At 33.6% G+C, this 26,765-nt stretch overlaps 2 protein-coding genes across 8 annotated transcripts in view; one reads left to right on the forward strand and one right to left on the reverse strand.

Annotated features, from left to right (window-relative positions):
• The window catches only part of LOC111053922, a 46,127-nt gene extending 42,142 nt beyond the window's left edge, over positions 1 to 3,985 (forward strand). For all 6 annotated transcript variants that reach the window (XM_039421198.1, XM_022340862.2, XM_022340864.2 and 3 more), the window contains exon 4: positions 1,579 to 3,985. In XM_039421198.1, the coding sequence (XP_039277132.1) occupies positions 1,579 to 1,769 (191 nt within the window). In that variant the 3' untranslated portion in view covers positions 1,770 to 3,985. The remainder of the gene's footprint in view (positions 1 to 1,578) is intronic.
• A 903-nt stretch (positions 3,986 to 4,888) lies between these two features.
• The window catches only part of LOC111053921 (E3 ubiquitin-protein ligase RNF123), a 75,889-nt gene continuing 54,012 nt past the window's right edge, over positions 4,889 to 26,765 (reverse strand). For both annotated transcript variants that reach the window (XM_039421190.1, XM_022340861.2), the window contains exons 17-24: positions 17,152 to 17,314; positions 15,657 to 15,847; positions 14,652 to 14,794; positions 13,137 to 13,334; positions 11,702 to 11,861; positions 10,760 to 10,957; positions 9,282 to 9,459; positions 4,889 to 7,828 (exon numbers count right to left, since the gene is read on the reverse strand). In XM_039421190.1, coding sequence (XP_039277124.1) covers positions 7,672 to 7,828; positions 9,282 to 9,459; positions 10,760 to 10,957; positions 11,702 to 11,861; positions 13,137 to 13,334; positions 14,652 to 14,794; positions 15,657 to 15,847; positions 17,152 to 17,314 — 1,388 coding nt within the window. In that variant the 3' untranslated portion in view covers positions 4,889 to 7,671. The remainder of the gene's footprint in view (positions 7,829 to 9,281; positions 9,460 to 10,759; positions 10,958 to 11,701; positions 11,862 to 13,136; positions 13,335 to 14,651; positions 14,795 to 15,656; positions 15,848 to 17,151; positions 17,315 to 26,765) is intronic.

Raw genomic sequence — 26,765 nt, forward strand, 5'->3', positions numbered from 1 at the left:
AATTTGCAACTAGCTAATGGAAAAACTAGAGGCAGTAGCATAAACATTTTCTCCAAGCTTCTATTTTCAGATTCTCATGACATATTATGCAATGTGCGATTAGTCCTAGCCCATTTGAAACAGAATCCATGGAATAGGATAAATTATTGTAATTCTTGTTTAAGCAATTCTTGCTTCTCTGCTTGCATTCTCATGACTACATCTACATGACTCGTATCGGACTGACTTCCATAAAAACCAACTGAACAGCTTCAAATTTAGAGAGAACCACTACACATTTTTCAAAAGTAAAACAGCTACAAATTCGAGGAGTTAATGTTTCTCAATTTGAAGAAATTCCAATTATAGGCTGAATCCATTACAAATGATAATAAGCTTATAGCTTATCCCAAGTAGGCACCTGTCCGATGAGACTCAGCAGAGTTTGTAGAGATTAAATGTCACGCTAACCTCAGGAGAATTGAAAGGTGCTCGTAAAATAGAGCAAATAGGAAATTGAAGAGCTGTATTGGAACCACATACAAAGCGTCATTCGTCACAACTGAATTATTAAAATTTACAATATTATTGAATTATTTGAATGCCCTGCTTGAACTCAGAGCATATAAGAACATTCCGAAATCCCCTGATACAACGATTTTTCTGGGTTCCTTGAGATAACCGCAAAGTAATGTTTAAATAGATACCTAATGTATACCTAGTTGCTAGGTTCTACTGTACAGTTCCATCTAGGGGAAGATGTCATGTTACTTCTAATCGGGGGAAAGATTTTTTGACTTTTATATTTTTCTCTGTAGCATGATAAAAACGAATTTGCAAATTTAGAGTTAATGAGTTTGGAACTGACAGACTCGTTTTAATCAATGATTCAAAAAATCAACTGATCGATCAATCAATAAAAAATATTAGATGGTTGAAATCTCAAATTCTCTATCAAAGATCTATGAGTACAATCACAGAATACAACATTTCTGTGGTACAATGTATACAGTACATACAATTTATCAGTTTTCAGGAAGTTTGTGGATAAAATGGGAAAAGGGAATTATTAAAACAAAAGTATCATGCAATCTGAAAAATAGGATCATGGAATGTGTGTATGAATGTTGAATCAGATAAGGAAATTAGGCTACAGAAATGTGAGCACGTGGGAAGTAGATGGATGAGCATAGACGAATCTGTAAAATGAATAAGAAATTATTAAATTGCCTTACCTCAGAGCAAATCATGAAAATATCAGTATCAATCTGGATGAAGGTTAATGAGATGTGTATGAGGGTTGAATCAGATAAGAGTAATTATATAAGATTATCTGTATCCATAAAGTAAATAGATGTACCCAGACGTATATGTAGGATGAATCAGAAATTATTAAATTGCCAGCTTGACGTAAGTTACTGCGTGGTGCAGGTGATGCATGCCGGAGCAGGTGAGAAAAAGAATAGAAATGAAATTTGCAAGTGAAGTTGAAGGCAGAAGACGCGAGTGGGCGGCTGGTGATAAAACACGCGTGAAACGAGTAGCGCGAATTTTGTTCCGGCCCGATGAATAATTCATTTTCAATTTTGTTTTGTGCAGCGAGCGCCGTGGAGAAGGAGCGACACTTCAGGCCGTCGGCGACTGCCGCTTATCTGCACGCCCTGCGCAATCATCGGCCGTCTTACAAGATCCGCAACTTCGTCGAGTCGCCCGAGCCCGTCTCACTACGCGGCACCAACCGCTATGACCCGTCGCTGCTCTGGACCGGACTGGGACGGCGGAGGCGTTAGGCCCTCTCTCCCAGAAAGCAGCCACTTTCCACTTTCCGCCGGTGCGGCGGCCAACTTACAATAACACATCAGATCTTGCTGTTCATAATGTTAATATTCTATTGAGATCTTCTTGTATGATTCCACCCTTATCAAGTCATTGATCTACTGCTCTTCATCGAAATTGAGAATGGTTCCTTCTTGATGGATGCCCTGATTTTTTAAAATTAAGTAAAAGTTAAAATGTTATCATGCCTTTAAGAATATTTTTTGTAAAGATGTTATTTCCCATCCTAAGTGAATCATAGACAAAGTGATTCTTTTTTCATTGAAACCTGAGAATGGTTCCTTCTTGTTTTGATTAATGAAATATGTTTTGCTTAATTCATCCTTAATTTGTTGAAATTCATTAATAACTTGATGCAAAATAATTTTATAATTATTATTTGTCGAGATTAGCCTATATATTTAATCAGAAAAACAATGATATTCAGTTCTCTTCATTAAAAGTGAAGCTCAATAGAAACCTCGAAATGGTTTTACTCATAAAAGATGTCTTGATTTGTTTTTCTTGAATTGATTTTTGATAATTAACTCCTTAAGTTTATCACGGTAATATATTTTCGACTATTTTTGATTAATGATTATCTTCAATTATTGATGATTATGGTCATCAATTGTAAGAATATTTCTTGGAAGAAGATTATTGAAAATGATCAGTTTTTGGGGGAAAAAGAATACATCATTCACCGATTTTCCAAGTCTATTCTGAGAAATCTTGAAATTCCAACTATTTTGAATAGTTGGACATCAAATAGAAAAAAATCAAATTGATATGAGTGTATGAAATGATTGTTTGAGCTAATATCGATTCATTCTTTGGCCTGACTGGGTCATATCATTAATGACTGATAATTTTGAAAATGGTGGCATTCTAATAATTGTTGAATAAATTATAATAATACCTTAGATATATTATTATATTATTTTCAATGATACTCCAGTATTAGTGATTATGTTGCATATACAACTATTCAATTAATGTTTATTGAAAATAAGTCTAAGTTCAAATTGAGTGTGATGGAACATGTTTCTTTCTGTCTTGGAGAGCAGAAATTGTTGAACCAATTCGTTTAAGAGAAAAGTTACTTTGTTGAGAAGTACTTGTTATAGAATATTGAAGAATCGAAGTAGCATTAAACAATCAATACCCGTGAGCTTTATTACATTACTGGAATGAATTAATATTTTAAAAAAATCATAAAATTATTCTCACTAATAATGTTTTGTAAGTATATGATTTTCACATAAATTTCATAAATAATTTTTTTATTGTATTCATTCTACTCCATTCTCTAGAATATATAAAAATGAGGTAAATAAATAGTTTGTTTTTATTGGAATCTGGAAAATGTATTCTCTCATTCTGCCTTGATATTGGCAATATCAAATTTTCATAAAAATCTATTAATTCATTTAGGCTTATTTGTTTTTGTTTTGATCTCATGAACCTTCTCTATTTGTAGAAGATTATATTGATGCTTAGATTTAAATATATTATAAGATTGAAAGCTTTCTTCCTAATCTAGTCATATTGTACTCTATTATATTATTTGAATACTAAGTACTTAAAATATAATGTCTTCCCCATTGCTTGAAAATATGCATTCAGACGTTGAAGTCTCTGAAAATAGTAAATTACCGTAATACTTGTTGAGAAGCTAATAGTTTTTTTTAAACTCTAACGTTGTGGACAGTCAAATTACTGTGGAAATAACTTCCAATATCCCAATATTTTCTTGAATAATTTCAAGTTTTGGTTTCAATGTTATAATAAAGAATGTTTCTTGTATCAATCAACTGATATGCTCACAATAAAAATGCAGCCATGTTGATAGTTTCAAGTTGCACAGTTAATAAAGAGTAATTACTGTAATAAAATATTTAAGAGGGAGAAGAAAAATGTTAATACAGTCCCATTCCCGCATTCTTCGCTGGTGGAAAAGATTACCTGACGTCTTCGACAAAGCGGATCCAAAATAGTTTTTCATAGTAGGGGACTGTAATTTATTGTATTAGCAATAATTATTATTTCGAGCAAGAAATCAAGTTGTAATCTTAATTACCTATTAATTGAAACAACTGAATGGGAACGTTATAGAGTACTGTATTGTATTTATTTTGTAAAAACTATGATATTCTGTAAAAGATAATATAAAAATGCATTATGGTAAAAGCTCAATTTCTTCAGTCTTAAACCATTTCCACATTGATTTAATATAGAGAACTTCATATAAGATAATTAATAAATTAACTTACAAGTAATGCAAGTTTTAGGAAGATTACCACTGTCAAAATTTATTACAAATTCTTGAAAGATTTATGAATTTACTATCGATGATTCATTCATTACATTAGTAAGTTTTGATCATCGTAGATGTTAGCTAATATAGTTTCAATAATAATAAACTGATTAAATTATCCGTGAATAGTTGCTTTCCTTATGTAGAAATGAATAATAGAAGTAAATTATCTAAACCTAAGACATGCCAACAGCCTTATCATGAACTAGTTCACAGCTACACTTTTCGAAGGAGGTAACCAAAAAACAAGACAAACAAGTTTAATTTATCAAGCGCTTTTATTAGTCTTAATAACTTAATATTAAAATTCAATAATATTATTAGTATCACAATTTCAGCCCAACACATTTAAGCTGTCAAAAACAATGTAGAGCCTTAAAAAAAGTGCGTGCCTATAAGATGAGTAAACTCACCAATTCAATCAACCAAAACATTAAAATCAAATCAACTTCACATAATATGGGAAATTCAAGTTTAATAGCAAATCAACCTGTAATTTGATGGTATCGAGAAGTAAATCAAATAAAAAGTCTGCAGTTAAGAAAAAAATAATTTACATTACTTCGTTGAAGCATCTTATTCGCTGAAGGAAATGAAAAAATACAAAGTATGAAAATTGAATTTTCAATTTCCAATTCAAAAACTTATAATAATAACATTATGAAATTTTTGTGATAACATGAATGAAATATTTCTTCAAAGTGGAATATAAGTGTATTGTAGTAGATGATATAATGGCGAATAGCAAAGAATATATTAGCTACATTATATTTCAGGCAATAAGCTAGAATGAGAGTAGCACAACAGCCGAATCACGTTTATACTAATCAGTAGATTAATAATAATATTGTCGTTCAAATTCAAACCAATAAGATCGAGTATAAAATACCGTAAAACCAAATCTGAATGCAGTAAATTGAATCGACAATAGTATTTTACTAACAGTATTGAACTAGATTTAAGTACAGAAAATTTTTCATAAGAATTTTCTCTATTGAGAAAAATTTAGTCGAGTTCATTGATAGTAATGGAATAGGAGAATACAAAAGGATAAATCAACGTTTTTAAAAATTAAAATGACTCGGTTGCACGATAGCCTGTTGAATTTCAACCTTGATCCAATTCCACGAGAACCAATCATAGAAACCTCCTTTTTAAGAATGCATTCTCTGATTGGTTCTCATGGCATTTAATCAAGATTGATTTTAAGAGGCTTCTGTGCAACTTTTGACAATGAATCCCATGTGATTCAAAAGCATGCTCCAGTCAGTAAGTAAAAATATTTCATATTTTTCACAATAATTACTTTAGTCTGCAAGTCGACATTCAGCGTTAAAACTTGATGAAACTTACAGCAGTTTGTGATGGATCAAGAAATTCAACACAAGATTTTTTAAAAAGCCTGATCTATTTTCCAAATCATTCAAGCATATTTAATGCATATCAACTCAATAAGAAATCGTTTTGTTTTCTATTACTTTTATAGAAAAAGTATTGTATCATAATAATTTCAGATAAATTATTAGATCGTATAATCACAAAGCTGCGCCAAGGAAGATGATCAGGCAACTATTCAAAGTGCACCCCTCTACCTCATCATTTACAGAGCTCAAAACCTCCAATCTGAAGCTTTGTTCATACCAGCATTTTTGAATTCTAATAGAAAATTTCACTTTTAATATGAGGAGACCGATACTAAGGTTAAAGGTCGGGACACATATAACCGCACCGAGCCCGTGCCGAGGTACGGCAGAGCTATGCCCGCGACACGGTGATGGTGGTAGAACACACATATCCGTGCGACAGCCGAGCAGCAGCAGTGAGACACTGAGACAGTTCTGTAGTGCTTCTGTGGTCTGATTTCTGAATGTGTTAAACTATTGTTAATAATATAACACTATTAAAGCTTGTTACATCCGATTTAAATTTATATTTTTCATTTTTAAACTAATTACCTGTAGACGATGAGAATCATAGTACTGGTATATATTTCGGTGCATAACAATACCACAATCAGTCATAAATCGGAAATATATATACCAGCAATAAAATTGTTATCTTCTGCCTTATATGTATCTAAACGTAATTAGTTTTAAATTAAAAATTTAAGACACTGTCACGGGTTCCTTTTTTTTACTTTTTGTTGTTTATTTCATAATTTATCATATAATGTCTATCATATCTTTGGCTTGACTTATTATTTGGTTATACTTTTACTTTTGGTTTAACTTATTTTCCGTTCAACCATATTTCTCATCACTTTGATCGTAAAAAACTGGAAAATTCTCTAACTCTTCAATAAGTTTTTCACTCTCTATGTTAAACGAGCCCGCACCGTCTCCTACAAAAAGTAGACTGAACTAGTCGGTGACGGCGCGGGCACGGCTCGGGCAACAAACACGGTGACGGTGCTGATGCGGTGCGGTAGTATGTGTCCCTACACGTTTGAAAACATTTGTTTTCTCACTCGCCGTAATATGTCCGTCACACGGTCGTGCCGCGGCGCGGGCTCGGTGCGGATATGTGTGTCCCGGCCATTAAACGGAACCAAGAATAAATAAAGCAGCTCCCATTAGCACAATGACAAAAAGAATGATAACCTATATCATTCGCTAGTGAATGTTTTTGTGATTTTTGACTTAAAATTTATCAAGTTCTTTAATAGTCTATTTTCTTATTTATTAATGCATTTCAAGTGTAACAATTCATCGTTTCACCATCTGATTAACCCACATAATTTTTTTAGTATAATGTATATTTGGACAATTATTAATTTCTGTGATCATTATAAGAAGTGTGTACATAACCTCTTTTGAACTATTTTGATCAAAATTAGGGAGAGAAAAAGTTTTGGGTTTATCCTGTTGATTCTCTCCCAATCACTAATTTGATCTTGTGATTGTGGAAATAGATGAATAAATGACTGAATGAATAAATAAATAAATAAACATGCATATTCTTCAAGAGAGTAGGCTACCAGTCACAGTCATCGAGTATCAGAATGAATAATAGAACTTGATCAGAGTTATGAGAATGTTTTAGTATGAGTTTACCTTCCAATTTTATTCGAGAGATAGGCCTACATACTATTTTTGTGTAATGAAGACTGATAAGCACGCCATACCAATCCTGATAGTAGTAATCAATACAACGAAATAATAACATCAGTCAGTTGCTCGACTATGATTACAGATTGATCGCCGATTATCAGAGATTGATCACTGATTACAAGTTATAATCCTAACCAACGTTCAACAATGATTAACGTCTGTGCAACCGAAGTTATATAATAAAAATATAAGGATCAACAATATATAAAATCAGATATAATTGAGCATTGTATGTTCAACATAACAATTTAATCTATTCCATGTAGCAAATTTTTGTCGATTTCAATAAAAAAATAAATATTCCTTGAAAAGCCGATTAATATTGCTGTAGTTGATATCTTACAACTAGATTTTTACAATTTCTCACTAAACAGGACACTAGACTGTCAACTTTTGGTATCTTAGCTTTTTTCTTGACGAATCTTTTGAGAGTTTTCAGCTGTAATAGCCTTAGCTCTCATCAGTCAGATCAGACGGACATCCAGCAGTGTCACAGGGTTCCTCAGAATTGAATAGTACAGTTCCATCAGCCATTGTAACTTTTTTGATGATCGTTTTGCAGAAAAAGCAATCTTTGTTGTTCATTAGATGATGTTTGATGCAGAGTCTGTAATAGAAGATGAATCAATAGTTAGAGAAGAAAAATAATTCACGTATAATTATTGACATTCAAAAATATAGATACTTGCACATTAATTCATCCGTCATTCGCTCTGATTACCTCAAATATTCTACAAAGGATAAATGATCTGCAACTACTGAGATTATACTATTCTGAGTTATTCATTTAATTGCAAATAATACAATATAAGGTAGTATTAATATTCAAATATATTCAAAATGCAATCATATGAAAGCATCTAAGCTGCAAGAAAATACAACAAAAAATTTAAAAAATTGCAATTTAGTAATACAAATAAATTTTGTCACTGAATTTCTCATTTCATAGATAAAAGATTGGAAACTGTATCATCGATTAAGGCTGAGTTAAGACTAATAAAATGCAATTAAAATTTCTTCAAGTGATGTGCATGACTAAAGTGTAAACCAGGTTTTATTACAACTCTCTACAATGAGAATATTAAGATACAATGGGTCATATGAATAAAGTTAAGCATTTGCTTATACTTCTAAAATATGGAGCATATGCTTCATTTTCTATGAATAAACGTGAGCAAAACTTTTGCTCATGCTCATAAGAAAATAGTTTGAGCATTTGCTCAAAATTGTATGAATAAACTAGAACATTTGCTTAACTTTTGAAGCAAATGCTTAAAAAAAGGTGAGTCTAGTCTGGAGCAGGTTTTCGCCTTTTGCTCGTAGTAAAATGGCTCAACTAATTTGTGTGAGTAAGAGGAAACTATACCAGGATACCAGGTACGATCACAACCAATAGTTGAGAACTATAAAACTCTTTTTAGATTCAACCATGATATAATATCACCATTATTCCTACAAAGGAATAGATACAAAATATAACTTCCGATATAAAGATAGCCATCACGGAATAGGAAATAGGCATTTAAGAAGATGAGTGTGTAGACGATTATAATAAGGCAATTGAGATTATAAGATTATGTTGAAGATTATTATAGATATGACATTTTTCCACGCTATTATTTCAAAATTCAGAACTCAACTAACCTAAAACTCAATTCATGGATAGAGATAACAGAGCAGACGGCCAAATATAAGCGGTGTCTATACTTGCATATTTAGCGCTTACGTGAGCTATAAAAACAAAGTAAGGCCACAAAGGCGAATCAGCTGATGAAAAATCTTTAAAATAAGTGAGCATTTGCTCTAGAGTTCAGGAGCATAAGGTAACGTATAAGGTAAAGCTTATTCATATTATAATAATGAGGAAATGCTTATGCTTCTACCTCATGAGCAAAACCTTATGCTCATGCTCATGAGCATATGCTCTGTTTTTATTCATATGACCCAATGTTTATAGATTCTTAAATTCTTATAAGTTCTTATTTATAAGTTCCTAAATTCTTTGTTTCATTAAAAAAAACATGAATATTATTGTTATTGTCATATATATATCGAAATACCTGCAAGATACATGTTCGCAAGGATGAAAGGTAGCAGTAGTTGGATAAGCATAGCAGATGGAGCAGAGAGTATCTTCATCCTCCTCTTTGGCTAAAGAAAGTTTGTTCTGACACCATGTCAAGTGAGCAATCATCTCTCTTACTTGTTCCAATTCCATGTACGTGATATCATTGGGATCTACAATAGAATGAAAATACATTTATAAATATAAATAATTTTGTCATATGAAAGGAGATTTTGAAATTCTCAATTTAAACTGGAATATAAAACTATGTTACAAAGAATCGCCTTTGACATATATATATATATATATATATATATTATATATATATATATTATATATATATATATATATATATATATTCTAGCCTTACTATCCAAGCAATATCACAGACAACTGATACGTAAGTATCAGTATTAAACAGAATTGAACAGTATCATTACTCTATCAATGGTTATACCTCGTAGATATTTAGGAACTATTATTAGGTAATTAGATGAATAAACTTGGACCTTTGAATTAAAATAATTTATTATTGAAGCAATTTATTTATATTGATCCTAATGCAAATACAAATTCCATTCTATTCTATTGTAACAGGATGCAGATATGATTTAGACATCTAACAGTAGAGTATAAATCCATATAATCATTTATATGATTGGATATTTGAGTTTTCAAAACAGGCAAAACATAATAGGATCTCAAGAACGCGTAGTTGAGAATGTATTCTTGTGAAAGTTACAAAAAAGAACAACCAAAGATTAATTTAGTTAGACTTTCATGTTGGACTTTATTAATGTTTATAAAGTATATTACATTAGCTTATGTATATTATGCAATGTATGTATGGAAAATTAGAAATGGTAGTTGACAATAATTGTTTTATTCATTATTTGAGCTGACAACGCTTAACCTTTTGCTATTATGGAAGAGAATGACGATGAAAATTACTTGTGATTAATAGGGAAATCATCATATTTCTGTATAATTCAAATAAATGATCAGTGCAAATAGGCGTTACTTCTTCGAAAAATAATGGCAGTTCAGGAATAATGACAAAGAAAAAGCCATCAGTCCCATACCAGGGACACAGTTATAGAACATCTAATTCACACATTTACAATAAAGTGAAAGCAAGATAATTCGAATATTCTGTATTCTAATTACCCTTGTTGAAGGTGTATAAGGATATAAGGAACGATGAATGTTCCACGATTCAAGACTCACTCGAGGGATTTGCTACTGGAAAAGTGCCAGTATTCTGTGGGAGAGTTTTGTGTATAAGTCCAAAGTTTACTGAGATATTTTGTTAATGTTGTTATGCGTCTTAGTGTTTGCTAATATATATTGTATTATTTTAACTGTCGCGTAATCAGTTGAATAGGCTATTGTAATTTACGTTGTTTGTAAAATTATTATGTTTTTTGACAATAAGAGATTGATTGATTGATTTGAGTGGTAGGCATCACTCACAGGAGGCGAAAGAGAAGGTTTTGGGACGAGAAGATGACAAAGACGATTTTAATTTGGATGTGGATGAACTGGGCAGCTGCTGCCCCAGCACAAACTGCAGCGATGACATCTGGAAGCTGGGCTCTGATAGCAGTGCTCTCGAAACTGTGCCCAGTCGCTGACTGCTGTCCAGAAGCGAGCTTTCTTCATCGTAATCACCTGAAAATTTCAATTAAAATCATATAAAAGAATAAACTGAAGAAATGTTGCACTAAACTTCTCAGAAAGTTCAAATTTATGCGAATTTACATCACTTATCGTAGCAGTTTTTTCTTTATTTCTATCGATTAATTGATTTATAAATTTCGTTGATGTGATTTATCAATTTTACCGATCAGTCGTTACCTTTGTTTTTATGTAAAACATAAATTTAATTTACAGTTAATATTAATTGAAACTTATTTTATTAATTTCGATTTTATATGAAGGCTATTTTTAACTGGGTTCTGATCACGAATATAAGAATATTTTTGTTACAAAATTTTCGAGTTGTTTGTCTTTTAAACAATCGCGCATATCCAGGAGATAACCTATGTCTCAAGAAGTATGCATTTTTTAGAGATCTTTTCTCATGGTTAGTCAGAATTTCAACCAAGAACGAAATGACGGGAAAAATCCATATTCTTGTGAGAGGTTAAAAAACCTCATCTTAAAATTTGAGTTTCTAGTTTTATAATCAATCTGTTGAAAATGTATTTTTATCTGTTAAGTTTTGCCTATTTTGTTTTCAGGGTGCAATTCTGTAGAGACAGTAATAAACAGATGATTCCTCAAAATTCATTCTTTCATCTTTTATGTATTATGGAAGACAAATAGTTGAATAAATTTTGCATTCAGCTATGGTTGCTCAAATGAATAGCTAGATACATAAATGCTGACAATTTCAAGTGAATCTCACTATACCTGGCCCCAGTTCGTCCTGTAGCAAAGCTAGAAGAATGCCGATAACTGCTGTCAGAATGGGAAAGTGATCGACAGACTCCAATTCGGCAATTTCCATGTCGACAACGTACTGAAAGCATCCCGTAATCGAGCTAATTCTATTCAGTACTTGGCATAGTAGCTGTAACAAATAAATAGTTTCAATAGTATATGAAAGTCTTTTTAATTGATTTTTTACGAAAAATAGCGTATTCTAGTTATTTATTTTTGAAGTGAAAATTTTTATGGTGTGATCTTAACCCTACTTTGAACATTTTATTGGACAAAATTTAGGAACAGAAGATGTTTTGGGCTAGCGCCTGTTTTTTCATTCCGTTATTGTAATTGTTTATCCAATCAATAAAGCAACTTTCAGTGCAGTAATGTTTTTATGTCAAATGCTCTTTAACAATCTAAAGACATTCACAAGTGATTCAATGTGAATCATCGGTTCAAACTTGATTTTTTTTCAACTGACAAGTGAATGAATATCACAGTAAAATTCATGCCGGTTCACTTTGTAGGTCTACAATAGTTTAGTACTATGCAAACTGTATTTTGTTTCATTAGACAAGTAAGTCCAAGATCACAGTAGAATCCATGTATAGTGGGTCTACAATAGCTGAATACTATGCAAACGGGATTTTTTATTCAATTGACAAGTGATTGAATATCACAGTAAAATTCTTGTCTGTTCACCTAGTAGGTCTTCAAGGTCTACAATAGTAAAGTACTATGCGAGCTGGATTTTTGTTTCAATTGAGAAGTGAGTGAAGATCATAGTACTATGCAGGCATTTATCTGTAACAAAAGATTCAAGTCTCGTTCAACAATCCATGTTTCATTAGAAAATTCTACAGAAATCTTCATCAGTGTTTCGACTGGTATCAAAATATTCTTACTTACTTACTCCTATTTACTCCCAGGACCATCTATATCTAAGTTGATATTTGGCCGCACCAACAAACTGTCTCTACGTAGTTCGCTCCTCAGCATCTTTTTCTCTCGCTCCAAGCCTCTCCATATCAGTCTTAACCTGTTGCCACCATCTCTGAGTGGGTCTCTCACGGAGTCTTCTTCCTGGAGGGTTCGGGTGCTAAAACTCTTCTCAGATTGGACTCTTCTCTTCTTCTCTCCTGAGTACGTGCCCGTTTGCTGAGTACAACTATTTTGTATCTCTACAATATCCAATTTTTTACTTGAGATTGTTAACCCAAGATATTTGAATTCCTGTACTTGCTCGAATTCATGCTCATATATTTTAAGCTGCCCATCCTTCCCCTCTGGTTTCTTGTACAATTTATAAATTTAAATATTCTAGATTTTATAATAATATAAGTTAAAACTAAAATTTCCTGAGAATAGTAAAGCCCTACTCGGTGTTTATCTATGAATTAGCTATTCAAGTTGAACAAACCTGACACATTCTCTCGAGGAGCGTTTCCGAGCTCTCCCTGGATGTGTTGGTGAAGAGCGGCCTGGCGATGCTGGCCATCATCTCGAGAACCCGCAGCAGCGATAAGGTCAGGTCAAAGCAGGTTGCACAGATCTTCAGCTGGCGCGACTCAATCAACACTCGATCTGGCCTTTCTGGCCTCGATGTCAAGTTTTGAATCTGTTAAGAGATGAAAGTTTCACTCAAATCAAGTGAGCAGTCATTTATCGAATAAGTACTTATTACTAAAGTAACTAGTATACTTTACTAGTAAGTATTATAACTAAAGCGATTTAAAATGAAATAAGGCCAGTTTACAGTGCCGACGACTTTGTATAAATGATTTAACCGCGAGAAAAAATTGAAATAGCAGCGGCTTGAAGGGAATAGAGTAATATTATTATGACAGTCTTTTTTTCACTAGTCAGCAGGCGGCAGACAACCTGATGTCCTCTTCACTACATGCACAGTAACACAAAGATAGGTATAGTGAGGTCCACGTTATAATGGCAGTAGAAAAGGACAGGAGAACAGCGTTGCTGATTCTCTGTCTTGCCAGATTATAAATATATTTCTACATTGTTGAATAACGATCTGTTTGCGTTGTGGAGCTAGAAAAGGATAGCGGTATCTGCTTTGTCAAATGGTAGACAAGGATAGCAACACCAATGTTGATCAAATACTGACATTATAACGTGGACCGCACTATAGAAGTGATATACATGAAATGAGATTTGGATTGAATTAGATAGCATGCAATCCAAAGCGCGGCTCGTGATGGGTAGATTACAGTGGTATTTATGTATTTATTTTTGTCACTTGAATTTCATTAGAATACTCTTCTATCGACTTCAAACCAAATACTTGACTCTATTTCCAAGACATTTTTTTTAAAACATTGCAAAAGAAAGCCAAACTTGAAGCCCCTTAGGTCCCTAAACAAAGTTTTGTTGTAGTTGTTAACTGAAGTCATTGAAGGTGTAAATTACATTCATTAATTTACATCCATTAATCTGCATCAATCAAGTGGCAAGCCAAACGAACGTTTTTCAGGCGTTTTAGATTAGTTGGGATGGCGTTCGGAAATCAGCTGATAATCAGCCAATTCAGAGAACTTCTCACCCTGCCGACTCGTCTGAAAACCCTGAAAAAACACTTCGTATGGCTTAGCCCTAATTCTACAATCATTTTTCCATCTTCTACACCTATTAATTTCTTGAAATTTCCATGCTCATGGTATTGTTCTGAGTGTTGAATTTCAGTTCAAATGGACAAATCTTTACGCTCACAAAAGTTGAATTCAGTTTAAAAAAATATTCGTGAAATCTGCATTCTATTCACACATTATGATATCTGTTAATTATAATTCCAGTGCATGATTATAGCTGCAACATAACATTCTTTGTTTCGAAAATTTCAAGTGGAAATGTTTTTTTACAGAGATCATTTTAGTACAAGTAACGTGGAAATGACATGCTTACCAACAACCATGCTTACCTCTTGCAACATTCCAATGAACTCAGAAAACGCCCAATTGAGTTGATTGAGAATTGAGTTGATGAATGCGGTCGCCAGCTTCTCATCATTGATTAGTGAGTCACTGATTTGCTGTTGGAATACCACTGATGGACATGGGTCAGCTGTAACAACATCCATTTCAACAATTTCAATCTACGAATATTATTTTTTTTTTCAAAATGTTATTGATAAACATGACGGATCAATCCAAGATCAGAACAACTAAAGTGAAAAATTCAAATTTGCTATAATTGATCTAGTATAATACTATAAATTATGCAACCAAATTATGAAATTAATCAATTTGGAGTTGTGTAAAATCACATTTATTTGCCATGAAATGACAATTTGTCATAATTTTTCCAATATTTCTTCCAAAATGGAGACATAATATGATAGTTGGACTGATCAAGCGATTAAATGTGATCCAATCCAATTCAAAAGACCAATACACATTCTCAAGTAGAGTAATATACAAAATTAATTTGAAAATTGATACATAAAAAATGAGTACAATTTTGAATCTCATACTCGTTTTAAGATTTAACTAGCAGCCTTACAAATTTATCGGACTAATGTGAAGACACCCGCAATACTGATTGACTCTAGGTCCGAATTGATTGAAAGTCAATTTGAAATTGTGTTGTACCACAGAGGAAAGATAGCATAAGAAGAAGCTGTAGGAGGTTTATTTTCAAAACTCAAGCCGAATCTTTGTTAACTCAATCCGATTACAGTCGACTACTGTCTAATATTATTACTACTGTCTATTATTACCTACTGTTTTGTTGGGGTGAGAATGTAAGAATGGCACAGTATGAGAGACTACCAGCGTCACAACTACTAGGACTATCGACTTGAGTAAACAGAGAATTTTGGAACATAAACTCCCTATACCATGGAATATCTTCTTATGCTATCTTTTCTCTATGGTTATACTCACTGTTTGAAGATGCTATGGATGGAGAGGATGGTATGGCATACCTATTGGTTGGACTACGAGGCTGCCGTCGAGCCTGATGTCTCTGGGGCCGAACTTGGTGGTGAGATGCGGCGACTTGTTGTAGCGGAAGGCGAATCCGTTGCCCTGCCAGAAGCGCACCAGCACCCAATTGCTCTGCGCCCACGCCCGGTTCTCGTACGGCCGCAGCAGGCCACAGATCATCGCACTGCGGCTGTAAAACATTCGCCACATTTCATGGTTTACTAAAACATCGGGCATCACACACAGCATCAGTCGCAGATGAGTAAACTTTGGTGGACGTTCCCGAAACATCTATTACGATTAAAGATCAAAGAGATGAAGATTCTCAACACATTCAGCACGAGAAAGAATTGAAGGTACTCAACTCATTCATCACCAAAAGAAGATTGAAGGGTTAACGGCTCCCAAAACATTAATTACAAGAAAGGATTGAAGATTTGAAGGTTCTCAACTTATACATTACGGAAAAATAGTTTCTAAGCAAATTTATATCTAAATATCCTATAAGTAAGCAAGTGCATACAACTATACGACAAAAACAAAATAGAAACTATATAAAACTATATAATAAAACTATATAACTATACTATAAAACAAAATATTATATCAATTAAAGTATGACTATGGGTGTTGTCGTATGACAGCAAATAAAAAACATAGAATTGCTCAATTCTGCTCAAAACATCAATTTATTGTAAATTAATATATAATATATTGTATATAATATATATTATGAGACGTACATTTCAATTTATTAATACATGAGCATAATTTTCTATCATAAATGTTTATTTTTATGAGTATTAAAAGTTAAATACTCATAATCTGTGTTCGGAGCTACTAATGCTACATTTTTTTGGATTAACTTAAATAGTTGGACTAACTTCCATGTTCATGAGCTTCAAACATGTCCTAGCTGAAAGACAATACTCTGAAAATAATCTTGCTTCAACCAAGGTTCTAGTTCACACCTTGATTTTCCAAAAGGCTTAAAAATTCCAGAAGCTTGATAAAAAATTTTAATCCATGATAACTTGAATCAGGAATGAAAAGGTAAAAAGGTGAAATGGTTGGAAATTTATCTATTTATTTATTGATAAGCATGATGCTTTCATCTAATTTGCAGGTTACAAGACTGAAAAGAAGATGACAGGGAATTAGAAGTTGAATATTGTAATATTGATATCAAGAGTAATAGACATGAATATTATAATGTAGCATTTTCAAAATATATTATATAATCTAATCAAAGTTCCTAAGCGATTAATTTGTTCACTGTTAATTCATTAGAGGAAGTTTTGTGATAACTTTTGCTTTTATAGAAAATTTATTTCAATTCAAAATATTACTTTGTTATAACTCCAAGTCGAAACAGGCAAATGTCTAACCCTTGAAGTAAAAAGGAAAATAAATTGTGCTATTTTTGAAGACCATTAAAATTTGGTAACAAATGATGAACTTTGATGACATTTTAAGAGAAGTGTCAATATTTACCTCTCCAACGGTAGCATTTCTAGGCACTTGAGTGTGCTTGAACAGCAGACGAAAGCGGCTAATGATTGGACTAGAGTATCTTTGCAGCTGGCATGAACAATCCTTGGATCAGCAAAATGGGTACAAACAAATTCACCAACATCCATCAGGATCGATTGCCAATCTGAAAAATTAATTTACAGTTATACAAGATAAGATAATGATATCAAAAAGTACTTTTGAAACGTAGTTGGAATATTTTCGATGAGAATAGTCGGATCGAATAGAGAGTGTAGAGTGATGGTGAGTTCAATGAAATAGAAATTTATAACAGGAAAAATACAAAGTAACTTAGAATAATAAAGAACAAATAGATTTATCTGCAAAACAAAATCTATCTAATCATTAGTAAAGTCAATGAAATTAACTCTTTGATCAGTGTATAATTATAATGTAGTCTACAGATGGAAAATTTGGATTTCTATTCAACCATGATGTTGTTATTTATAAAATAGTTTATATTATACAAGCTTATAATTATCCGCTAGCCTTATCCGTCTAGCCAGGGGCTCCGCCCACTACCTCCGTAAACAAAGCCGTAGTTCATTCGTGTGACGTCAGCACAGGTAGGGCTCCTACACCAATAAAAATTCGTTGATTTCAGCTGATCTATATCAGCTAGAGTTTCTATTGGTTTAGGAGCCCTACCTGTGCTGACGTCACACGAACGCACTACGGCTTTGTTTACGGAGGTAGTGCTCCGCCCCCTGGACCCCGGCTGAATAATCCAAAAATAGGATCAGCAAGAATCAAAAGAGACTTTCAGGCTCGATTCAATCAACAGTTAGTTTTCTTTGATTTATGTAGCGCAGGGTTTCAAAAATATACAAATATTTTTATCGGAATTAATTTGGAGAACTTAACAAACATTCATAACTAGCCTTCTCAAGTATGAGTTTGCTAGAGAAATGTAGAGAATTGGATTGATACGAAAGGAAGAACCTGAGAAAATAAACCCTCTAAAAACCACTGGGGAACGCTTGGAAAACGCTGTAAAAGCGCCTATATTGGGCGTATCTTTGGCGTAATTTTGAAGTCCTCTCAAGACAAAATTACTAGAACCTAGCTGAACTTCTGTACCAAATTTGAACATTTTCTCTCAATTTGTTCTTTAAAAATGTGAAAAACCGCTAAGGAACGCTAGGAGAACCGCCTATATTGAGCGAATCTTCTGAAGTCCTCTCAAGACAAAATTTCTTGATCCTTGCTGAGCTTCTGTATCAAATTGTACCAAATTCGAACATGACCTGTCAATAAGTTCTTGAGAAGGCCTAGGTAACGCAGGAGAAACGTTCAAAACCACTGATCTTGGGCGGAACTTGAGCGTTATATAAAACCCTTCTCATACCACATCTGATCCTGTTCACCATATTTGACAATTTTTTATGCCAATTGGTTCTTGAAGAAGTTGACAAAACGCAGAAAAACACTGGAAAAATGCTGATTTTAGGCATATCTTTGGAAATTTTTTCAAGCCCATTCTTAGTGCGACTCTATTAGCCATATGTGGGTTGGGAGAGCTTTGAGTCGATCATCGTACTCAAGAATGTGTTGAAAACCAGAATTTACCCACAGTATCCATGCTTGTCTTAGGAGGCGACTAAAATGAACCTCAAGGCAACTGCCCCATCAGGGCAGTTTCGGTGGGGCAAAAAGAATAACCCAAGAGACTGATTGATTTGTAATAGTGTGATATTGAGAGGGTAGTATTGTAGTTGTTTTTGTGTATATTATATTATTTTTAAGGTTATTGAACTGGAATGAACTTTGATTCGTACTTTCAGATTTTAGTGTGAGAATATTTGACCATGTTTATTGAATTTGCTAACTTGTTGCTTAGTTGTCGAAATTAAAGCAATTTTCGTGCATTTTTCAAGTACAGTTTCAATTTCATGTCGAAAAAGCCACTGTATTGAGAATTGGGAGGGGGAATAATAAATTCTCAGTGAAAGGGCCACAGTTGGTATTGAGACACAAACGAAAAATCATGTAACGGTGCGCCAGCATCGGTCCTCTGAATGGGTCTGTTGCCCATCCAGAGGGACAAATTGAAAAGTTTTTCATTATCAGTACTTTTGTTGTAGTTTGTATAGTAATATAAAATTGATAGAATCAGTAGGTGTAAAATTAGAAGGTTAGTTGTGTGCATGAATTTAAGTAGAGTATAGTGAGTTTCATTACGGTACTTCTGAGTTTATTGAGTTTTGGATTAAGTGTTCTCAAAAGTAAAGTTTGAATATTTTTGAAATGGTGAGTGCCAAACTATTGTTTTTATTTAGCTTGGAATTTAGTACATAGAATGACCGAGGCCCGAATTTAGTTGCAGCACATTAGCAGGTTCCCAAAATAGATTGAAATTGAATTACCTTCTTTTTCTGAATCAGTTACTAAGTTGCTTTGTTGGAAAATTTAACATGATTTCTATTGATTCGTTAATGAGTTCAACCTGAGGTTGAATTTAAAAAGTATTTTTCATTGGAGTTCCTGGCTCGTAGTTACTATAGTTGCTAGAATAGGTTACAATGATGACAATCTGTGCATTTGAATGAACGAATCCACTAAGAGCTCCCAACCAATCAAGGATTCAAATACTGGTAGATGATTTGATAGCAGTAAACTTTAGCAAATATTATAGAAAAGAAGAAACAAACCCCCTCCGTTCACAGATTGATTGATTGAGTACTTTATTTATGTAGATTACAATATATACTGGCTTATACACTTATATAAAATAGCTTACAATACAGCAAAATTATAGATAATTTACATAATATAGACTAAGAAAATAATTATTGAACTGTATATGATACGAAAAAGCAATTTGTAATAACTAAAGATAATATTGTTATGCTTCTACATAAATTGGCGGAGCTTTGGACATATCAATGTCCATTCTTCGGAAAGAATATTCAAAATATCCTTCCCACTAGCTCTCAACCAAAACGTTAATTTCATTAATTCAACTAAGGATTTATTTATAAATGGAAATATTGTAAAAGTTTTAATTAATATGAATATTCAAGAGAAAGAAAAAAAGAAAATTAATAAAGTAACAAAATTATATATGTAGATAAGATCAAATCATTGATTAATAAAAAGGAGTAGGCTGAAAGTAGATCAGGGTAATCAACTTTTAGTAATATACAGCAGTATGCAGTGAATAATTAAAATAACATGAGTTTTTATAATATACCTATATATACAATTTATTCTATAACAGGTTTAGAGGTTTGTATTGGTGGGATGGGTGAGGGATGGTTGTCATGTGATCGTTCTAGGGCTGGACAGTTTCAGTTATTTGTTCAAAATATGTTTTTTTAAAGTCAGGATGAAGCTCGCTCGGCTCTCGATGGACCTGATAGAAACAGGAAGTGCATTCCATGCACGACAGGCACTGACTAAAAATGATTTTGTGAAAATAGTGGTTCGATGGTTGGGTATCCTTAAAGTACTTTCTCCGGTTCTAGTATGTGAAGCATCTATCCTCCTACCTTCAGAAGCAAATTTGATATCATCTTTGAAATAGTTCGGATTTCCGTATTTCAAGATATCTCTAACAAGCTTGACTATTCGAAAACGTCTTTGATCGGGAAGCTTCAATGTTGAACTGGCAATGTGGGCAGGGGTGTTCATGACGTTGAAGAGAGTAGATGAAACGTAGACAATAATTTTGGCAACGCTGTAGTTTATCATTCAGAGTGAGTTGCATATCGTTGAGAACAGAATTACAATACGTTAAATGTGGGAAGATAAGAGATTGAACCAATAACAATTTAATGTATATAGGGAGGATGTCGTGCATTTTCTTCAATGAATGCATCGCTGAAAATACCTTTTTACATGTTTTGTTCACTTGTTCTGACCAGTCAAGAGTATTATACATAATAATTCCTAGATTTTTCACTGAGCTACAGTAAGGAATGTCATTACCATCAACACTTATTTTGTGAATCGATTCAAGGTCAATATTGTTTATAAGACGAGAATATCCAATTATAATGGGTTGTGTTTTGATGGGATCAAGCTTGAGGCCATTTTTCTTTGTCCATTCAAATATCGAATTGATATCTAGATTCATAATTCCAACTGTTTTATCTATTTTTGTTAAGGGACAGCTTAAATAAATTTGAAGGTCATCTGCATAAGTATGGAAGCTGGAGAACTTGATAATGGAAGAAAGGTCATTAGCATACAAAGTGAATAGGAGAGGGCCTAAAATTGAATCTTGTGGTACTCCATGCATAACATTTTTCCAATTTGACTTGTATTCACCAACAGAAACACATTGTTTCCTACCTAAAAGATAGGATTTGAACCAAACTAGGGAGTTGTGACTAAAACCAAGAATAGCTAACTTATTCAAAAGAACTTTTGAAACGTAGTTGGAATATTTTCGATGAGAATAGTCGGATCGAATAGAGAGTGTAGAGTGATGGTGAGTTCAATGAAATAGAAATTTATAACAGGAAAAATACAAAGTAACTTAGAATAATAAAGAACAAATAGATTTATCTGCAAAACAAAATCTATCTAATCATTAGTAAAGTCAATGAAATTAACTCTTTGATCAGTGTATAATTATAATGTAGTCTACAGATGGAAAATTTGGATTTCTATTCAACCATGATGTTGTTATTTATAAAATAGTTTATATTATACAAGCTTATAATTATCCGCTAGCCTTATCCGTCTAGCCAGGGGCTCCGCCCACTACCTCCGTAAACAAAGCCGTAGTGCATTCGTGTGACGTCAGCACAGGTAGGGCTCCTACACCAATAAAAATTCGTTGATTTCAGCTGATCTATATCAGCTAGAGTTTCTATTGGTTTAGGAGCCCTACCTGTGCTGACGTCACACGAACGCACTACGGCTTTGTTTACGGAGGTAGTGCTCCGCCCCCTGGACCCCGGCTGAATAATCCAAAAATAGGATCAGCAAGAATCAAAAGAGACTTTCAGGCTCGATTCAATCAACAGTTAGTTTTCTTTGATTTATGTAGCGCAGGGTTTCAAAAATATACAAATATTTTTATCGGAATTAATTTGGAGAACTTAACAAACATTCATAACTAGCCTTCTCAAGTATGAGTTTGCTAGAGAAATGTAGAGAATTGGATTGATACGAAAGGAAGAACCTGAGAAAATAAACCCTCTAAAAACCACTGGGGAACGCTTGGAAAACGCTGTAAAAGCGCCTATATTGGGCGTATCTTTGGCGTAATTTTGAAGTCCTCTCAAGACAAAATTACTAGAACCTAGCTGAACTTCTGTACCAAATTTGAACATTTTCTCTCAATTTGTTCTTTAAAAATGTGAAAAACCGCTAAGGAACGCTAGGAGAACCGCCTATATTGAGCGAATCTTCTGAAGTCCTCTCAAGACAAAATTTCTTGATCCTTGCTGAGCTTCTGTATCAAATTGTACCAAATTCGAACATGACCTGTCAATAAGTTCTTGAGAAGGCCTAGGTAACGCAGGAGAAACGTTCAAAACCACTGATCTTGGGCGGAACTTGAGCGTTATATAAAACCCTTCTCATACCACATCTGATCCTGTTCACCATATTTGACAATTTTTTATGCCAATTGGTTCTTGAAGAAGTTGACAAAACGCAGAAAAACACTGGAAAAATGCTGATTTTAGGCATATCTTTGGAAATTTTTTCAAGCCCATTCTTAGTGCGACTCTATTAGCCATATGTGGGTTGGGAGAGCTTTGAGTCGATCATCGTACTCAAGAATGTGTTGAAAACCAGAATTTACCCACAGTATCCATGCTTGTCTTAGGAGGCGACTAAAATGAACCTCAAGGCAACTGCCCCATCAGGGCAGTTTCGGTGGGGCACAAAGAATAACCCAAGAGACTGATTGATTTGTAATAGTGTGATATTGAGAGGGTAGTATTGTAGTTGTTTTTGTGTATATTATATTATTTTTAAGGTTATTGAACTGGAATGAACTTTGATTCGTACTTTCAGATTTTAGTGTGAGAATATTTGACCATGTTTATTGAATTTGCTAGCTTGTTGCTTAGTTGTCGAAATTAAAGCAATTTTCGTGCATTTTTCAAGTACAGTTTCAATTTCATGTCGAAAAAGCCACTGTATTGAGAATTGGGAGGGGGAATAATAAATTCTCAGTGAAAGGGCCACAGTTGGTATTGAGACACAAACGAAAAATCATGTAACGGTGCGCCAGCATCGGTCCTCTGAATGGGTCTGTTGCCCATCCAGAGGGACAAATTGAAAAGTTTTTCATTATCAGTACTTTTGTTGTAGTTTGTATAGTAATATAAAATTGATAGAATCAGTAGGTGTAAAATTAGAAGGTTAGTTGTGTGCATGAATTTAAGTAGAGTATAGTGAGTTTCATTACGGTACTTCTGAGTTTATTGAGTTTTGGATTAAGTGTTCTCAAAAGTAAAGTTTGAATATTTTTGAAATGGTGAGTGCCAAACTATTGTTTTTATTTAGCTTGGAATTTAGTACATAGAATGACCGAGGCCCGAATTTAGTTGCAGCACATTAGCAGGTTCCCAAAATAGATTGAAATTGAATTACCTTCTTTTTCTGAATCAGTTACTAAGTTGCTTTGTTGGAAAATTTAACATGATTTCTATTGATTCGTTAATGAGTTCAACCTGAGGTTGAATTTAAAAAGTATTTTTCATTGGAGTTCCTGGCTCGTAGTTACTATAGTTGCTAGAATAGGTTACAATGATGACAATCTGTGCATTTGAATGAACGAATCCACTAAGAGCTCCCAACCAATCAAGGATTCAAATACTGGTAGATGATTTGATAGCAGTAAACTTTAGCAAATATTATAGAAAAGAAGAAACAAACCCCCTCCGTTCACAGATTGATTGATTGAGTACTTTATTTATGTAGATTACAATATATACTGGCTTATACACTTATATAAAATAGCTTACAATACAGCAAAATTATAGATAATTTACATAATATAGACTAAGAAAATAATTATTGAACTGTATATGATACGAAAAAGCAATTTGTAATAACTAAAGATAATATTGTTATGCTTCTACATAAATTGGCGGAGCTTTGGACATATCAATGTCCATTCTTCGGAAAGAATATTCAAAATATCCTTCCCACTAGCTCTCAACCAAAACGTTAATTTCATTAATTCAACTAAGGATTTATTTATAAATGGAAATATTGTAAAAGTTTTAATTAATATGAATATTCAAGAGAAAGAAAAAAAGAAAATTAATAAAGTAACAAAATTATATATGTAGATAAGATCAAATCATTGATTAATAAAAAGGAGTAGGCTGAAAGTAGTCAACTTTTAGTAATATACAGCAGTATGCAGTGAATAATTAAAATAACATGAGTTTTTATAATATACCTATGTATACAATTTATTCTATAACAGGTTTAGAGGTTTGTATTGGTGGGATGGGTGAGGGATGGTTGTCATGTGATCGTATTAGGGCTGGACAGTTTCAGTTATTTGTTCCAAAATATGTTTTTTTAAAGTCAGGATGAAGCTCGCTCGGCTCTCGATGGACCTGATAGAAACAGGAAGTGCATTCCATGCACGACAGGCACTGACTAAAAATGATTTTGTGAAAATAGTGGTTCGATGGTTGGGTATCCTTAAAGTACTTTCTCCGGTTCTAGTATGTGAAGCATCTATCCTCCTACCTTCAGAAGCAAATTTGATATCATCTTTGAAATAGTTCGGATTTCCGTATTTCAAGATATCTCTAACAAGCTTGACTATTCGAAAACGTCTTTGATCGGGAAGCTTCAATGTTGAACTGACAATGTGGGCAGGGGTGATATGTTCATGACGTTGAAGAGAGTAGACAAAACGTAGACAATAATTTTGGCAACGCTGTAGTTTATCATTCAGAGTGAGTTGCATATCGTTGAGAACAGAATTACAATACGTTAAATGTGGGAAGATAAGAGATTGAACCAATAACAATTTAATGTATATAGGGAGGATGTCGTGCATTTTCTTCAATGAATGCATCGCTGAAAATACCTTTTTACATGTTTTGTTCACTTGTTCTGACCAGTCAAGAGTATTATACATAATAATTCCTAGATTTTTCACTGAGCTACAGTAAGGAATGTCATTACCATCAACACTTATTTTGTGAATCGATTCAAGGTCAATATTGTTTATAAGACGAGAATATCCAATTATAATGGGTTGTGTTTTGATGGGATCAAGCTTGAGGCCATTTTTCTTTGTCCATTCAAATATCGAATTGATATCTAGATTCATAATTCCAACTGTTTTATCTATTTTTGTTAAGGGACAGCTTAAATAAATTTGAAGGTCATCTGCATAAGTATGGAAGCTGGAGAACTTGATAATGGAAGAAAGGTCATTAGCATACAAAGTGAATAGGAGAGGGCCTAAAATTGAATCTTGTGGTACTCCATGCATAACATTTTTCCAATTTGACTTGTATTCACCAACAGAAACACATTGTTTCCTACCTAAAAGATAGGATTTGAACCAAACTAGGGAGTTGTGACTAAAACCAAGAATAGCTAACTTATTCAAAAGAACTTTATGATCAACAGTATCAAATGCTTTAGAAAAATAAAATAGGGTGAGGATGATGCATTTTCTTTGGTCCATAGCTGACCTTATATCATCAGTGACACGAAGGAGAGCTGTCTCAGTTGAATGGACAATGGAATTTTCTAAAGCCTGATTGAAAGTTATGAAACTTTCTATTGTTGTCTAGAAATTTTACAACTTGAGCATGAATAAGTCTTTCTAGCACTTTGGACAATGCAGGTAGAATACTGATTGGTCTGAAATCCTCAACTTCATTGGGTGATGCAACTCTATTTAGAGGGTGAACCAGAGCAAACTTCCAGTTTTCAGGGAATTGCCTTCTTCAAGTGACTTGTTGAAAATGTATGTAATGGTTGGTAAAGCAGCAAATAACATCTTCTTGATAAATTTAATAGGAATTTTGTCTACACTCATAGCATTACTATGAATACGTTGAATTGCTTTGAAAGTGTCTTCTTCAGAGATTGGGTGGAAATGAAATTGATCAGTGGTATATCTGAAATAAGTGGAAAAATAAGTGGTATATCTAAGTTTGTAACCTGCTCTTCAAGATCATTGATATGATTACCAATGACAACTTCGTCGCGTTGGTTGGAATGTGAAACGAAATGGTCATTTATATTGTTCAATGGTAAATCAATTTGGGGATTCGATTTCTGTATGCCAATCCTAGAGATGGGTGAATCTCCAGGCACAAATGTAGGTCCAAGAGGCTAAGTCGAGGCAGTTTGGCGTCCCTTCTCTCAGCGAAAGGACCTACATAAAGACCTGGAGTGGACTCACGTAGGTCACGAGTTTTGGGTGGAGTGACCAAACCTCACCACTGCTCAAAGAAGGACGGCCATTTAGGCAAAACTTCTTGGGAGAAGTGAGGCTTCTGACCCTGCAGAGTTTTGGAGGGGCAAAAACAAAAACCCAAGAGACCAGAGATGGGTTAAACTCCATGCACAAATGTGGGTCAATAGGCTGAGTCGAGGGTGGCCGGGCGCCGGGTGCCCTAGAG

This window comes from Nilaparvata lugens, chromosome 2, assembly GCF_014356525.2.
Source record: "Nilaparvata lugens isolate BPH chromosome 2, ASM1435652v1, whole genome shotgun sequence".
In the NCBI taxonomy this organism is placed as follows: Eukaryota; Metazoa; Arthropoda; class Insecta; order Hemiptera; family Delphacidae; genus Nilaparvata; species Nilaparvata lugens.